The sequence below is a fragment of the Micromesistius poutassou genome, assembly GCF_964030765.1.
Source record: "Micromesistius poutassou genome assembly, chromosome: 7".
In the NCBI taxonomy this organism is placed as follows: Eukaryota; Metazoa; Chordata; class Actinopteri; order Gadiformes; family Gadidae; genus Micromesistius; species Micromesistius poutassou.
Genome location: NC_140277.1, coordinates 6,913,849 through 6,929,849, shown reverse-complemented (window position 1 = coordinate 6,929,849; position 16,001 = coordinate 6,913,849). Strand labels below are relative to the sequence as shown.

The following is a 16,001-nucleotide window of genomic DNA, read 5'->3' as shown; positions in this document are numbered from 1 at the left end:
TAAGGCTGTAAACCTACATATGTATATGTATGTACAAATTGTACATACATTTGCATAGATATCTATCATCTATCTAGAGGCATCTACAGCATAAACATTATGCTGTAGTTCCTCAACCATTGATTAGAGGATCTCATTTTAATATCTATTTGCATGAATCCTCAGGAAAAAAAAAACATAGAACACATGTACTGCTGCACACCTTTCCATTAAACAAATGTCTCTTTATATCCAACTTATCTAGATAGCCCATACAGTCACTATAACTTTGCATTTTTTAAACCTTGAAAAATGAATATCCGGCAGTTACAACACTTTAAGAGTTTCTGCATTTTTATTAGATCGTTTTTTAATTCTACATACTTCTGTTCAAACATGGGAAATGATATTGAACACATCAATATTTCATTTAAAAAACGTAAAAGTACTTTTACCAAATCTTTTTTTTTAATTTTTACAGTTACTATGCCAAAGTAAAATTCACAGACAAACGTGTGGAATGATATAAGACAGGGGAACAGTCGTGTATGCGCCAGTTCGGTCAGTAGTAAAAATAAACCGTAGTTTTATGCAAGTCACACTCTCCCAGACACAAAGTAAACCTAATTAAGTTATACGCCATGGTAGAATAAATATGAAGGTGCATTAAGGCCCCGATTCGTTTTTGTCTTCTGGAAGAAAAACAAATGAACCAAGGTTTGATAAAACAAGAACAAAATAAATAGAAGGTTAGAGCTGTTAACTAGCATGCTAATATTTGTGGCTGATGGCTTCATGAGTGTCTTAATGTTATACATATTTTAGGCTGTCTGAGTTCATAAAATAAAAATGTAAAGGAGCCAGCTCCTATAATTAGAAAAAAACATATATATAAAATATAAACTAAATCCAAAGTTTTGTTTTAAGTTAAAGTCAAGAAAATCCCACATGTATGACATAATTAAACATGAGACTGACAAAAATACCTAATCTGCTTCAAGGGCTACACTATGAACCGATTGTGTCCAAAAGTTGGACGCAATTGGACATAATACTAATCACAATTAACATGTGACGACACTTTTGCCTTCATAACAAAAAATAAAGCGAAAAAGAAAATATGAATGATGACTAATGCCTGGGAGGATATGTGAAAGTTGCATACAATTACGATTACACAGGATGTTTTACTTTTTAAAATAAATAGCCTACTACACAAAGTTAAGCAATAATCATATATAATATATAATTACTATTATATAATTGTATATTATATAATAATTATAAGTCTCTGAGCTTCAAAACACCAGTAAATGACTATAGAATAGAACCACAACAAAAGGGTAATTGCACTTTTTTTTGTCTGTGTAACTGCACAGAGCCTCATGGGAGTTCACGTCTGGGAGCAGGTTCACCACTTCTCGGATCTTGATCCAACGCGTGTCTCAACAACACACATCTCTCTGGGCTCATAACGAATTCACCGATGAAAGACTCTGGATTTCCAAGTCATTGAGGGGGGCATGTACATAAATACAGTATGCAGTACTGAGAAACAAAGCGCCGGTTGTTTTCCTTCAGCAGTACTACTACGACTACTTGTTAGCTTGGACCGTTGTTAGTTTTCATGAACAGTGTCCTGGTATCAAAGATGTTTGTAAAAATGTGTGTTAACTGGAATGGTTGTTAGGCTCAACATGAGCCTGGAATTGCTGTGCTCCCAAATACACAAAAGCACTTTGCGACAGACTCTAAGCCCAAAACACATCATCTCGAGAAATCCACCGCTCCCCTCTGCTATAACTGTAACTTAACTTGACCAGCAGGTGGCGACAGAGACAGGTTTTTGTCCAGCTGCACCTGCTGCACTAGGGGGGCTAGCAGTCACATCGGTAGACTACCAACGGCCAAAACACATTGCGTTGCTGGAAGAAAATATATTTAGATTTGAACATTATTCACTGATTGGTAAAAATGAACCCTCCGTTGATATCCAACGCTATTACAATTTTATAAAAATGGTAAAAATACACTGACATCAGTCATCATCAGTCAGATGGAGTGCTTGCTTCCCCAACATACATATATATATATATATATATATATATATATATATATATATATATATATATATATATATATATATATATATATATATATATATATATATATATATATATATATGTATGTATATACATATACATACACAATAGTCTCTGCAAGACCTGTAGGGTAAAATACTTAACCCAGGGAGAGGGACAATTACCTTGTGATCTCCCTGGTTCAAGAGCAACGTGCACTTTCTCCACATGTCACAGGACCCCTGGGGTAAAACGCGATCCCCCTGCTCAGGGTGCAACGGATCCCTCTACTCATCTTAAAAAATACATGCGGGGCTACGCGGCGTGTGCTCAACGTATCAGCTGTCCGCCTCATGCATGACCCTTTTGTGTAAAACAAAACTAAGCAGGCAGGGTGTCCCGTGTGCAGGGGGAGTGACAGTACATCATCATCATCCACCCCAGGAACTGACTGCGGCACTGTGGTAAAACAACAAGGGGACCATGGCGACACGTGTCTTGCCCCCCTCCCCCCCCTCCCTGTGTTTCCATGATAGCGCGATCGGCAGGTTCTGTCAGCAGGAGTGGTGACTGCCCTGACTGGGGATGGATGGGGGAGACGGAGGGACGAGGGGGTGGGTCAAGAAGAGCTCAGCATAGGAAATAGGAAAGCAGAGGATTTCTCAAGTCATATTCCATATGATTAAGCACAACGAATGAACAGATATTTTAAAAACTGCCACGTGGAGTACCATGACGTCAAAGACGGTGTCATTCACAAGATAGAAAATACGCTGCTGATGTGTGTTTTTATTTGTTGTTGTTTTTTTTTTTTTTTTTCCATATTCCGAACGTCTAAACATGAATTCATGACGTGGAGATTATCTCGCAATTTCCTGCGGCCCGGTAAAAAAAAAAAAGGAAAATAAAAGGATTTTCTGGTTTTAGTTTTTTTTTCAGTTTACATTCTCGAAGCCTTCGTTAAAATACGAGGAAGTCTGGGGATGAAGAGGCAGGGCGGGGCGGTGGGTGGAGAGATCTTCCATCATCTGAGTGTCATCTCAGTTTAACTATACCCCCCCCCCCCCCACATGGTACCAAAGACGGTGGAAACAGGACACGTGGTGGTGATGACTGTTTGTGGTTTTGACCGAATGCTGGAAATGATTGATTCAGCAGGATTCCATTATAATTCCTAATATTCCTTTTTTCGTAATCCACAGGAGTGTTTAAAGTGTGTGTGTGTGTGTGTGTGTGTGTGTGTGTGTTAAAACAAGGGCACAAACATGATGAAATATAAATCAGGGGAAGACAAATCCTCTCTCTCTTTCTCTCTCACATCGCTCCGCAGGATGTAAGAATCTTTTCAGAGGACAACAGGGGTATATATCCAAGAGTTTCTGAGAGTCTGTCGAAACAACTACAACAACGACCACAATGAAAAGAAAGTGCTTCGATGCATGGGAGATTGGATCAGGGCTTGGGGTGTCTTTTCAGATCCAGTGAGAAGCAGATCGAACCACCACTTTGGTCCAGACATTTCTGTGTGTGTTTTTTTTTTACGGTTAACCGACCGTGTGTATGGTAGCCCGGGAAACCTGGAATGTTCCGGAAAACATCTGGTCATGTGACACTCGCGGCTCCACGGTTAGTTGTGCCCGACACTCGCCGCAGGTAAAACGATTAAAATATCCAAACCCGTCGCGCAGTAAAAACAAAACCACACAACGGAACCATTTAGAGATAATTGAGAGGGCCGCATTTGTCGGTCCTTTAAGGGTTCGTGTACGTGTGTTTGTGCATCTTGGTGAGAGTGCACACGCCCGTGGGTAGCGTGGCGTCATCCCAGCCTCTTTAGATTGTCGATGGAGACGCTCCGTTCCGGGGGAAACACTGAGAGAAGCCCGGAAGAGGACCTGAAACAGGGGTCCCGAGGGTGGGGAAACTGGACGGATGTTGGTTTAAGGTGAGTAAAGGGTCGGTGCTGGTCCTGTACTTGTCAGACCCGCCCCTCTTTCACATGGCTGACAGGGGTGTTTAGGAGGGTACCTTCAAACAAAATCCCCTTGGGCATCAAGGGGACGGACGGCGTTCACCGCAGCAGAAATTATCCATTCACCACCATCAACAGCGGACTGTTTTGTGTACATGTACATTGTGCCATACTGCCGTGTCTGTGCGCGGTGGGAAAAGGGGGGGAGGGCGGAGCTCAGACGTGGAGCACCTCCATACTGTACTCCTCTGTCTCTGTGTATTGGGATGAGTTTGTGTCCGACAGGGCCGGGGCCAGCGTCTCCTTGTTCTCCAGACTGGGCTCCATCAGTGGGGGCTTCTCCAGTGCCAGCTTTTTGCAGGTGTCCGGGCGGTTCTGGACGTATATGACCCTGTTGTAGGCCTTGAGTCTCCTCCACAGCTGGATGTAGACCTTACACTGCACGTACATGAACACCAGCCCCCCCGTGAAGCCGATGGCCACCACAACCAGCTTGGTCCAGAACGGCCATTCAAGGATCCCTGGAATAGGGGGAGGGAGGAGGGACAAAAAAAGAAGAAATAGACAAAGGTTACAAACACAGACTTTAACACCACGGCATCGGTCAGAGGTGGAATGTCCAGGTGAAGGAAGACACTATGATCTACGGTACAGCCAAATTGCTCCAGAACAGAGTTGGTTTCTTGCCTTTAGGGTTAGGGTTGTCAGTTCAGCCAGAATTATATTTATTATGTTTAAGATGTTTATTAGAAGAGAAGACTGAGTACCCCCTGAGCACCCCCAATGGGTTTAGACGTAATGAACTAGACTTAACATTGTAATAATGCAATTTGCATTTATTTATATGCATCATTGTTTCTTATTTATTTCCAACTCATTTGGACTGGTAGATCTTTTTTAAAGTTTGGCCAGGCCCAGCTTTTGTTTATTCTTTTGTACCTGGAGTTGACCACCTCTACAGATACGTTTATAAATTGCTTTTTATGAAAGAAACAGTGAATCAAGGGTAGGGGGAAACAAAGATACACAAGCACAACAGCACAGGAAAATAGATACAAGGGAAGATGGATGGTTTAAATTGTATTTCTTTCTTATTAAACACTTCATCATCACCGCCACCACACCCAGGGTAACATGACTCAAAGTGTGAGGCAGAGGGGCAATTTGGCAGATTCACAGAGGGCAACAGATCTAAATTGATGAAAAACAAGCATTATCTTTGAAGCATGCATTTCTAATACTTTGTCAACGGCCCCTAAGTCTACAGTCATCTGTGCTCCTGCAGTTTCCCCCATGGAGGAAAACCTTGTTAATACTAAAAGTAAAACAATTAAAAAAGTGTCCTGCTTTGAACAGTTAAGTCTGAATTGACTGAATGAGTCCTGAGCATCTGAACCACCTATTGATTTCCCTGTACGCATGCAGTTCATATTGTGTGAATGATTTATGCCTTAGCAAAGACGCTCCGTGATCCAACTACACGATTAGTTGTACATCAATGACAATTTCTGCCGAAATCTAATTGTATCTTGGCTGTAACTCGGTAGACGCAGCAAATATAGCCTGGTGCGGAGACCTGTTCTCTTTTGTTTTCATGTGAATCCCATCACCAGATGGGACAGGTATTGTGTTTAGTTTAACCAAACAGGTACCATGTTGTGATATAGGTTTGAGCTTTTAAAAAAAGGGGTAGGCAGGAAATAAAAGCCAGCACTCGACAGAGATATCGTCAGGGAGGGAGGAAACAATTGAAACAGATGAAACAGATGAAAGAAAACATGTTTACCTGGGATTCTTCCCGCTGCATGAATGAAGAAATCGTGAGTATCATTGATTCACCAAAACACCAACAGATGGATAAACACTTTATTTTCACCGATGTGCCACTTTCCACACTGGTGTAATTCTACACAGCATGCAATATTTGATCTGTACTCATACAAATGATGTCACAGTGAGAAATGACAATATTAAATCAAATCAGACAATCACATCCCCTCAGTAAATAGATTACATCAAAAGTGTTTTTTGCTATATTTGTAGAAAAATTGAAGGTTGCTGAATTGAAGAACAATACAATGCAAAAACAAATAAACAACATGCTGTGTGTCTGAGTACGTCAGGGAGACGGGACACGATTGGAACCGGGGAGTGAGTCTATACAACCGTACAACAGTCTTGATGAGGTCAAACTAGTATGAGTAATTTTTTGGGGGTTTGGTTGCGACTAAATGGACTGCTTTTCTATCGGCACGTTGTGCATAAAAAATCCTCGCCAACTAGGAAGTGACAGACATCTCCCCATTATACTCCCACTCTATTCTACTCCATTCTACATGCCAGCATGAGGGAACGAGCTGACAGCAATGTGGGTGCTTAGTTCTGTCAGCTCCAGAAACAACAATGTTCTGGTCGTCTCCTTGAGTCCCATCTCCCGGTCAGAACACCTAACCCACGTAAACTAATTGAAATACCCTTCTAGGTTTGCATGTGTGTGTAGTATGTTTGTGTGTGTGAGAAATAGTATGTGTGCATGTATTTGCATGCGTCTGTGTGTGCATGAATTTGCATGTGAGTGTGTGTGCATGCATGCGTGTGTGTGTGTGTGTGTGTGTGTGTGTGTGTGTGTGTGTGTGTGTGTGTGTGTGTGTGTGTGTGTGTGTGTGTGTGTGTGTGTGTGTGTGTGTGTGTGTGTGTGTGTGTGTGTGTGTGTGTGTGTGTATGTGTGTGTGTGTGTGTGCATGCTTCTGTGTGTGTATGTGCACGCCCACATGTGTACGTGCCTGTGTGCTTGCCTGCGTGCAGTTGTGTGTGTGTGTGTATGCATGCATGTGTGTGCATATACAGTACATCCGTCTCTGTGTGCGATTTTGTTGTGCATGTATCCGCATATATCTTTGTGTAACTGTGTGTATTATTTATGGTGCGTAGGTGTGTGTGTGTGTGTGTGTCCTCCTGACCTTGTTTGATCTCCTCGGCGGTGCGGTCGATGAGGACGTAGAGGGACCACACCACGCAGGTGATGGCGATGACATGGAACGTCACGGAGCACATGATCTTCCTGCGCTCGCTGGCCGTCATCTGCAGCTTCTCCCACTGAGGAGGAGACGCAGAGAGGCCTTAAACACCTGCTGCTACTGCTGGGGGGGGGGGAGCTTATAGTCTGGTGGTTAGGGTGTAGGACTCCCAGGGGTTCAAACCCCCAAGGTCCGGAGTCTGCCTGAAGGCATCCTTGAGCGATGGATGGTAAATCCATAAATTAATAAATGAGTCACTTTGGATAAAAGTGCCTGCTAGATAGCTGACGGCTTAATGGTGAGAAAATGTTCATACCCTCCAGGGTTTTAAGCTCCTGTGTGTGTGTGTGTGTGTGTGTGTATGTGTGTATTGAAAACACATTTACCGTGCTCTTTCTGCATTTAGTGAAAGCTGACAGACAGTAAAACCCGGCCCGAAATCAAGACAAAAAACATTGCCGTCTTTTAACAATAGACACGCAATTAAAAACAGCTGAAAGCCAAAATAGGCAAACAGAAACACACACACACGTGCACAAACACAGACACACACCCCAGCCAAATAAACATTGTTGGAGGATTCTTCTTCTGTCAAAAAGCAAGCCCAACATCGTCTCAACCTCACAAAAAGGGCCTGACTTCTGTTCATCGCCTGTCAAGCAGGGAAATGACAAACGAGTATGCAGATAAATAAAAAATGCACTTTCCTTAAAAATTCCACTCATACATATTTAAAAACACACTCAAAGCGGTGATTGTTGATGGTTCAGTAGCCAGATGGAGAAAACTTGGAAAGGATAGTTTTAGGGAAGGGCTAAATATATGTAATTTAGTCTCCACTACTGTTTTACTACTGGTTGTTGGACAGACATGAAAGGGTAGATAATTGTCATAATCGTGCACATGCATGCATACACAAACGCGTCAGTCCACACACAAGCGTAATACAGTTAATTAGTCCAATTATCAACATAATTGTGTTTCCTTTTCAATACATATCCCATAACTAACCCCCTGAGTTCAAGTAGGTCCGCCAGGTTAGGGTGAGTAATTGCTGGAAGGGACACATATCATTACACGTAGCAAGCATCTCTTGATAGTCACTTCACAATAACACATGTACATAATGTTTCCTACATTCACCGGTGGGAATACAGTTATTCATTAACTGCACGAAAGACTTTGAAGTCACAAAATACTGAGTGGGCGAGTTTTAAATCGACTACCTTCAGGGGCATCAAAGCTCCGGAAAAGATGCTCAGTTTCAGTTTCAACCGCGATCAGCGCAGAATGTAGATGTTTTATAAATCTATTGTATAGAAAATAAATATCACAGTAGGCCTACATTGAGATGATATTATTATTATTATTATTATTATTATTATAAAATGCCTTCATTTAGTGTGGAAATGGATCCAGCAACACACACACACACACACACACACACACACACACACACACACACACACACATACACACACAATCAACTAATGTATCTTTCAGTGCTTTCATCTACAGCTCCTTACAGTGCAGCTAGATACATGCACCCACGCACGCACACGCAGACACCGACACACACGGGGACTCAGAGACTACATTACATTCCCACGAATGTCGACTTCAGACCCAGACTACCCGGACTAAGACACCCCGGCCCGGACGCGTTGTCCTCCCCTACCTTGCGCAGGGGCTTGAGCTTGGTCTCCATTATGAACTCGTACTTGCAGAGCTCACAGCACCGGGTGTCGGAGCTCTTGATCCACTGCTGCAGGCAGGACTGGTGGACGAAGCGCAGGCTGCCGGTGCAGTGGCACGGCGTGATCAGGGGGCTCTCCTCGTCGCCCTCGCAGTGGCAGATCCTACCGCGCGCACACACACACACACACACACACACACACACACACACACACACACACACACACACACACACACACACACACACACACACACACACACACACACACACATGTTAACAGGCACATACACAAACATAGAGAAACACACACACATTTTAGTATTCAGAGCCACAATAGTAAATATATATTAAATACAAAATATAAGGGCACAATATAATGTGTCAATGAGTACAAGGCAGTAGAACACATTGTCACACATTCACAGATCATCATTTCCTTCAGGGATGTAGGCTTCTCATTAAAGGAACATCACACACACACACACACACACACACCCACACACACCCACACACACACACACACTGAGGCAGTGCTATGTTACACGTTTGACAGCTGCAGTAAGAACAGAGAGTGAAAAACCTCTGAGAGAATAAAAACAGAAAGCTCCCAAGGTAAACACTTGAAACCACACCTGATTGCATTTCCAGATAGGGCTGATAAAGAGATTCAGATGAGGATATTTTGATAAACCAATTGTGAGGACATCTTCGAGAGCATCTCATCTGCCATGTCTGCCAAGGTTAAAATCATTGTACAATAACAGTGTTCATTCTGTGAAGGCAAATGACAAAGTAAGGGAGACTGTCAGGCAGAATCCACCACTTTGGGGGTATCTAGGTAAACAGCACAAACATACACTCTCCTAGTGAGGGAAGCCATTAGGATTTCTAGTCAAGGGATTCATATTAGCCCGGCGGGCTGTACAATCTACAACTGTGTGAAAAATGTGTTCACATATGTTGACAATGAACATATTGATATCAGTTTTGTGTAACTTTATGTTTTATGTGTTTTATGCCTGTGCTAAAAGTGAACACCAACCTTAATTGGGAAAGGAGTTTCTGCCACAGGCCTAGACTTGGTTGGTGATTTGTCCATATAGTATACTTGTGTGTGTGTACAATACTTGCAATAAGTGAAGGCGAAAGACAGTGAAGAAGAAGACTATCAAACACACACACACACACACACACACACACACACACACACACACACACACACACACACACACACACACACACACACACACACACACACACACACACACGCGCGCGCGTGCGTGCGCCTCAGTACTGTGACCTTGTGGGGACAGAAAGAGAGAACCACAATGAATCACATGAAGCACCGATCCAGAAATACATTTTCTGTTATTCTCTTTCCGTTGAGGCCTTCAGCTTCTGAAGTAGGAAGTAACAAGGCGGCCACGCAGTGTGCATGGGTTTTACGAATGAAAGCCTGAAAGATTTGCTGGGAACTGAAGCAAGGCCAAACAGACAAGAGCGAGTTGATTTGGTCTGCAGTACTGTATGCTCAGCGGACACAACAGAGGGAATACGGCTCTGCTGTTTAAAACAAGGAGCACAGGGGGCTATGCAGGGCGGCCCATGCAACCCCCTACAGAGAGTATGTGTAGAAAAGATCACCAGAAGGAGAGACACAAAGTATAGAGAAGGGAGCAAGAACAGGATTGTTTCTATCTGTGTTAACGACGCACGTACGCACAGTCGCGCACACACACAAGCACACACACACAAGCACACACACGCACACACATGCACTGACTGACTGAGTGATTCAGCAGGATAATGACTATTTCCAGTCGGCAGTGATCTGTCCAGGGCGTTACAAGATTAAATGACAACGTGAACAAAGAAGGTACCGGAATAGACCGTGTTCCTCCAGTACGGAGGTAGAGGGGCTGATGGTGAGGGATGATGAGGGATGAGGGAACGGAGAAGGCAGAACATTCTCCAGGACACTCTGGGAAGAAGCCTGTTCTTTTGGTAATGGTTCTTATGGATATGTTGGGATCAGGGAGAAATAATGTTTCAAGCTTTTTGTTCAAATGCCCTACATGATGATTTACTTTATTGCAATAATTTCAAAGAGGGGACTTATTAAGTAATTCTGTACTACATCTGTAAATCAAAACAGTCATCAAGTTGGATACAATTTCCACGTGGGATTCAACTTTTAATTCTGTGATTTTGTCAAGTTATTAAGGGATTAGAGTGTAGCCTGGAAGCAGAACCAGCAGAAAAGATCTGGCGGTGGCTGTCGAAATGAAGTTTGCAGTTGGGCCGAGACAGCACAGAGGGCCAATGTTTCCACCCACATTCCAGAGAGGGAAATTATTCAGATGGAATATGTTATTTATGTGGAATATTTGTTTATATTTGATTTACTCCACCACATTCCAGATAAACAGAATCGTATGAAGCCATGAACTGAGGGTAGCAGGGAAAGTTACATAAGAGGCATTTTGTTGTGTGAGCATCCTCTGCTCTGCTCTCTCCCAGGGTTTTCCTGACACCATCATCCAAACACCATCCAATTGAGCACTGAAAGCACATTCCATGCATGCAAACACCAACCTTTTCTTCATTAAAATGACTGTTACTTGGGAACAGACAAAATGCTGAGAAGTGACGTTCAGAGGCCTTTAGAGGAACAGAATGGTATAATATAATATATAGTCTTGTATAGTATATGCTTTAATATAATATATCATAGAAGTAATATACAAATCATGGTGCGTTCTTGTGATTCATAACATCTGTTCACGATGAACAGTTGGATTGTAATCACATTGAATCTCAGAAGCACTACACAAAAGACTGCTTCTGTGGAGCACCATCTGTGATATTGTCTATAACAAAGAAAGAGTCCTTCTAACCATTGTCACCCAATCAGATGCTCCGAGGGCCTCTGAGCTCATGCGTTGGGCCACCTGAACACAGCTCGGTGTGAGATAATATGTTTGCGAGTCAGAGTCTGTGCAAGGCTATTTAAAGCCTATAATCTACGTCCTGATCCCTCCACCTCAACTAACCTTACCCTGAGATCACATTCCCCCCTGTAAGGTCTTCGGGCAATCAGCTGTATTACAGGATCCTGTGTTACTATCCCCCCTAACATTATTCCATTACTGTCCCCCTGACATTACTGTATTACTGTCCCCATAACATTACTGTATTACTGTCCCCATAACATTACTGTATTACTGTCCCCATAACATTACTGTATTACTGTCCCCATAACATTACTGTATAACTGTCCCCATAACATTACTGTATTACTGTCCCCATATCAGAACTGTATAACTGTCCCCATAACATAACTGTATTACTGTCCCCATAACATAAGTATTACTGTCCCCATAACATAACTGTATTACTGTCCCCATAACATTACTGTATTACTGTCCCCATATCAGAACTGTATAACTGTCCCCATAACATAACTGTATTACTGTCCCCATAACATTACTGTATTACTGTCCCCATATCAGAACTGTATAACTGTCCCCATAACATTACTGTATTACTGTCCCCATAACATTACTATTACTGTCCCCATAAAATAACTGTATTACTGTCCCCATAAGATTTCTAAATTACTGTCCCCATAACATTACTGTATTACTGTCCCCATAACATTACTATTACTGTCCCCATAAAATAACTGTATTACTGTCCCCATAAGATTTCTAAATTACTGTCCCCATAACATTACTGTGTTACTGTAACCATAACATTACTGTGTTACTGTCCCCATAACATTACTGTGTTACTGTCCCCATAACATTATAGGCAGGGCATGTGAAGGGTGACACAAAAAATCTTGTCATTACATTTTTGAGCATTATATTATGCAGATTATAATATGGCTTGTTGTAATATGTTCCGGTTCAATGATGAGCAGCTGTAGAGCAGCACCCTACTTTACGGTAGTTAAACCAGCACCCCCAGTACCCTGGTTTACGCTAGTTAAACCAGCAGCCCCCAGTACCCTGGTTTACGGTAGTTAAACCAGCAGCCCCCAGTACCCTGGTTTACAGTAGTTAAACCAGCACCCCCCTATACCCTGGTTTACAGTAGTTAAACCAGCACCCCCCAGTACCCTGGTTACACTCCATAACACATTTAGTGTTAGATGTGGGTTACATATGATACCCTTATGATTGATACACGTCATAAAATGTCTCTTGTTCAGACATAAAATGTCTGACATGTTCAGACATAAAATATCTGAACATGAGTGCCCTGGCTAAGGCACGCAGCAGCAACTTTAGTGGACAACATAAAGTCTCTGTGCTGCACTGTGAGAAAGTCTGTCAGTGTATGAATGGCCATTAGGGATCTCTAGTACTCCATCTAGAACTGAACATTAAATATACATTATGAAGAATGAGGACAGTGGGAGACGTTGATAGACGATGTGCATAATAGCTCATATCAGACATTGCGGTTCTAGACGGTAGTATGTATGGAATGGTTCAAAGAGCAGAAAGCACAAAAGAAATGGGCAGAATAAAATAATAATAGAAAAGCGGGTAGGAGTTGAATCAAAGTTGATCATGGGTCTTTGAATTCCCATGAGACATGGAAAAATGTCTGTAGAAATCCTTTCACAGACCATCGCAAAGGAAGTTACACGGACAAACACAACAAAGCCAGAACATCAGTGTTTCCCACTAACGCTGAAAGCAAGCCCATGCATTATTGCGCGTGCTGCGCTTCGGATGACATGTTCCATCCGATAACCGACATGAAAACCCTCTAACCCATCATTAGCCGTCCACCCACTGATCACACACAGGCAGCGGGGGGACATTTAAAGATTACTCGCGTCGTAACACAAAGGCGGGAGGGGTAAAAGAAAGGGGATGCTGGATTTGACAAGACAAGCTGTCGCACATGGAGGGATCGACATGGGAGTGGTGAACAGCAAAGGGCATGAAGGCGGCTTTTGGGATTTGTGTCATCATGTCATGTGATTCTGTTTACGCATTCACCAATTCTTGCTGCTAACCCACAGCCACACATCTCATCATCCAGGCATCCAGTTATGTTCCATCCTCTAGTCTACAGTCTAATATGTGGACATCTTGGGAGTCCCATGAGGCTCAGGGAAGTGGTTGGAGAAGCTTTAACCGACCACAGAGGGGGGGGGTCTGCTGAGCTGGGGCTCTACAGGGATCTGCAAGGTTAATACTACTTGGTATGGCCCACTAAACAGGAGGACTCTGAGACGTCTCGCGGGACGGGTGGGCGTCGAGGGGCGCTACAGGGCCCGGATGGAGGCACCCACCTGCAGAAGTCCCCAGACAGGGAATAGGGTAAGAGAGGCCTGCTCTTGTCAGAGATGGAGGACTGGCAGCGGTCCAGGTCCTCGTCCTCATCCATACAGCAGAGGGGCGCCTGCTGGGAGCTCAGCCCGGCCCGGGAGTTACCCCCCAGGGACGCCCCGCTGCTGCTGCTCCTGCTGCTGCTCCTCCTCCCCTGATCCTCCTGAAACACATTATCGTCGCCGTCCGGCCCCAGCAGGAGGCGTTGTGGGGCCGGTCCAGGCTCGACGCCCCCCAGCAGGGCGCTGGAGGAGGCGGTGATGTGCAGGCGAGAGGCGAAGCTGCCCAGCTCGAATCCCTGCAGGCTGGCTGAGGTGGAGGAGTGGGTCAGCGGGAGGAAGAGGTGGAGGACGTCGTTGGAGCCGGGGGAGTGGTGCTGTTGTCGTTGTTGTTGTTGTTGTTGTTGTTGTGGTGGTTGGGGACGGGGGATGGCTTGGGGTGGGCCGGGGGAGCGCTGATGGTGGGACCCCACGGGTGCTGGTACCATGTACTGGTGGTTGTTGGTGAAGGAGGGGACCAGGTAGGGCGGGGGGCGTGGCTGGGGGTGCCGGCCGTCACCGGCGGTCTGCCCGCCTCCACCCGGCGGCCGGGTCTTCCGTGGCGCTCTGCTGGCGGGCGGGGCGGGCGGGGCGGGCTGCCCCTGCAGCTCTCCGTCGGAGCAGGTGCGGTCGATGAAGTGCAGGCCGCTGCACAGGCTGTCCACGCGATGGCCGATGTCGTTCAGGGAGTGGGAGAATCGGAGGCTCCCGGGGGGGTGGAGGATGACCGCGGGGGGGCGGAAGAGAGAGAGCCAGTCCGTGCCCAAGGAGACCCCGCCCGGGGGTCTGGGCAGCTGGCGGGGCAGCAGGGGCGGTGGTGGAGGGGGTGGTGGTGGTGAGAGCGGGGGACACAGCGTTGTGACCGAGACACCTCCGCCCCACGGGGAGGGTTTACAGTTTGAACTCAACAGAACCACTGTGGTCTGCTGCCTCTGCACGCCCTCATCCTGGCTGCTCGCGCTGTTTGTGTGTGTGTGTGTGTGTGTGTGTGTGTGTGTGTGTGTATGTGTGTGCGTGTGCGTGTGTGCGTGTGTGTGTGCGCGTATGTGTGTGCGTGTGTGTGTGTGCGGATGTGCATGCATGTGTGAGGAAGGGTACGTGCAACAGACAGTCATGGTTGAAGAGAAGGGAAGAGGCGGAGGCGGCGGGGCAAAGAAGGAAAGTGGAATGAAACACAGATGGTATGCATTAAAAGAAAACAAAATAATGAATGAAATAAAATAGGATTTAAATCAAGAGACATTTAAGGGCTTTGGCCACGATGCTTTAATCAAACATCACTGAGCACTAAATGATTCAGGAATCCATCCAATCCTATTTGTAGGATGTGACAGGCCCAACTCTGTCAGTGTCCATTTCAGCATAAGAGATGTCCTTCCTGGTATGAAAAGAACTCACGAACCACTAACATCATTACCTTCCAGAGAACCCAGAGCCCAGACGTCAGCGGTCACATAGGAGGGTCAAGGGTTCAGGGGTCAGGGGTCAGGGATAGGGGTTACGGAGGGGGAGTGGCTGTACCTGCAGATGTCCTGGTTGGACGGAGTGACGGACGTCCTTGAGAAGCTGCATGGTGCGTTCACCGAGGTGGGGCTCCCCGCCTGCGGACAGGGGGAAACGCAGCAGTCAGCACGGAGAACCCTCAAGAGCATGTGTAGATACACATGCTTTTGTAGAGCGTACATGTTTGTAGAGCATACCGTTCCATTAAGAACACACAGGAGAATTACTGTATATGAGAGTGAAATCAGAGCACACATAACACAATGCATATGTAGTAAGTAACCGTTTTTTTTTCTAATTCATGAACGTTCATATCATCATATCATTATCATCATCAGTAATAATTCCTAAACCTATTACTGTC

At 44.8% G+C, this 16,001-nt stretch overlaps 1 protein-coding gene across 2 annotated transcripts in view; it reads right to left on the bottom strand.

Moving 5' to 3' along the window:
- Positions 1-2,141: 2,141 nt before the first annotated feature.
- Positions 2,142-16,001, bottom strand: part of marchf8 (membrane-associated ring finger (C3HC4) 8) — a 64,918-nt gene continuing 51,058 nt past the window's right edge. The window contains exons 4-8 of one of the 2 annotated variants that reach the window (XM_084470089.1): positions 15,656-15,735; positions 8,728-8,908; positions 6,993-7,128; positions 5,819-5,833; positions 2,142-4,553 (exon numbers count right to left, since the gene is read on the bottom strand). In XM_084470089.1, coding sequence (XP_084326215.1) covers positions 4,249-4,553; positions 5,819-5,833; positions 6,993-7,128; positions 8,728-8,908; positions 15,656-15,735 — 717 coding nt within the window. In that variant the 3' untranslated portion in view covers positions 2,142-4,248. Of the gene's footprint in view, positions 4,554-5,818; positions 5,834-6,095; positions 7,129-8,727; positions 8,909-15,655; positions 15,736-16,001 lie in introns of those variants that run through there. The other variant, XM_084470088.1, reaches the window with a different exon arrangement.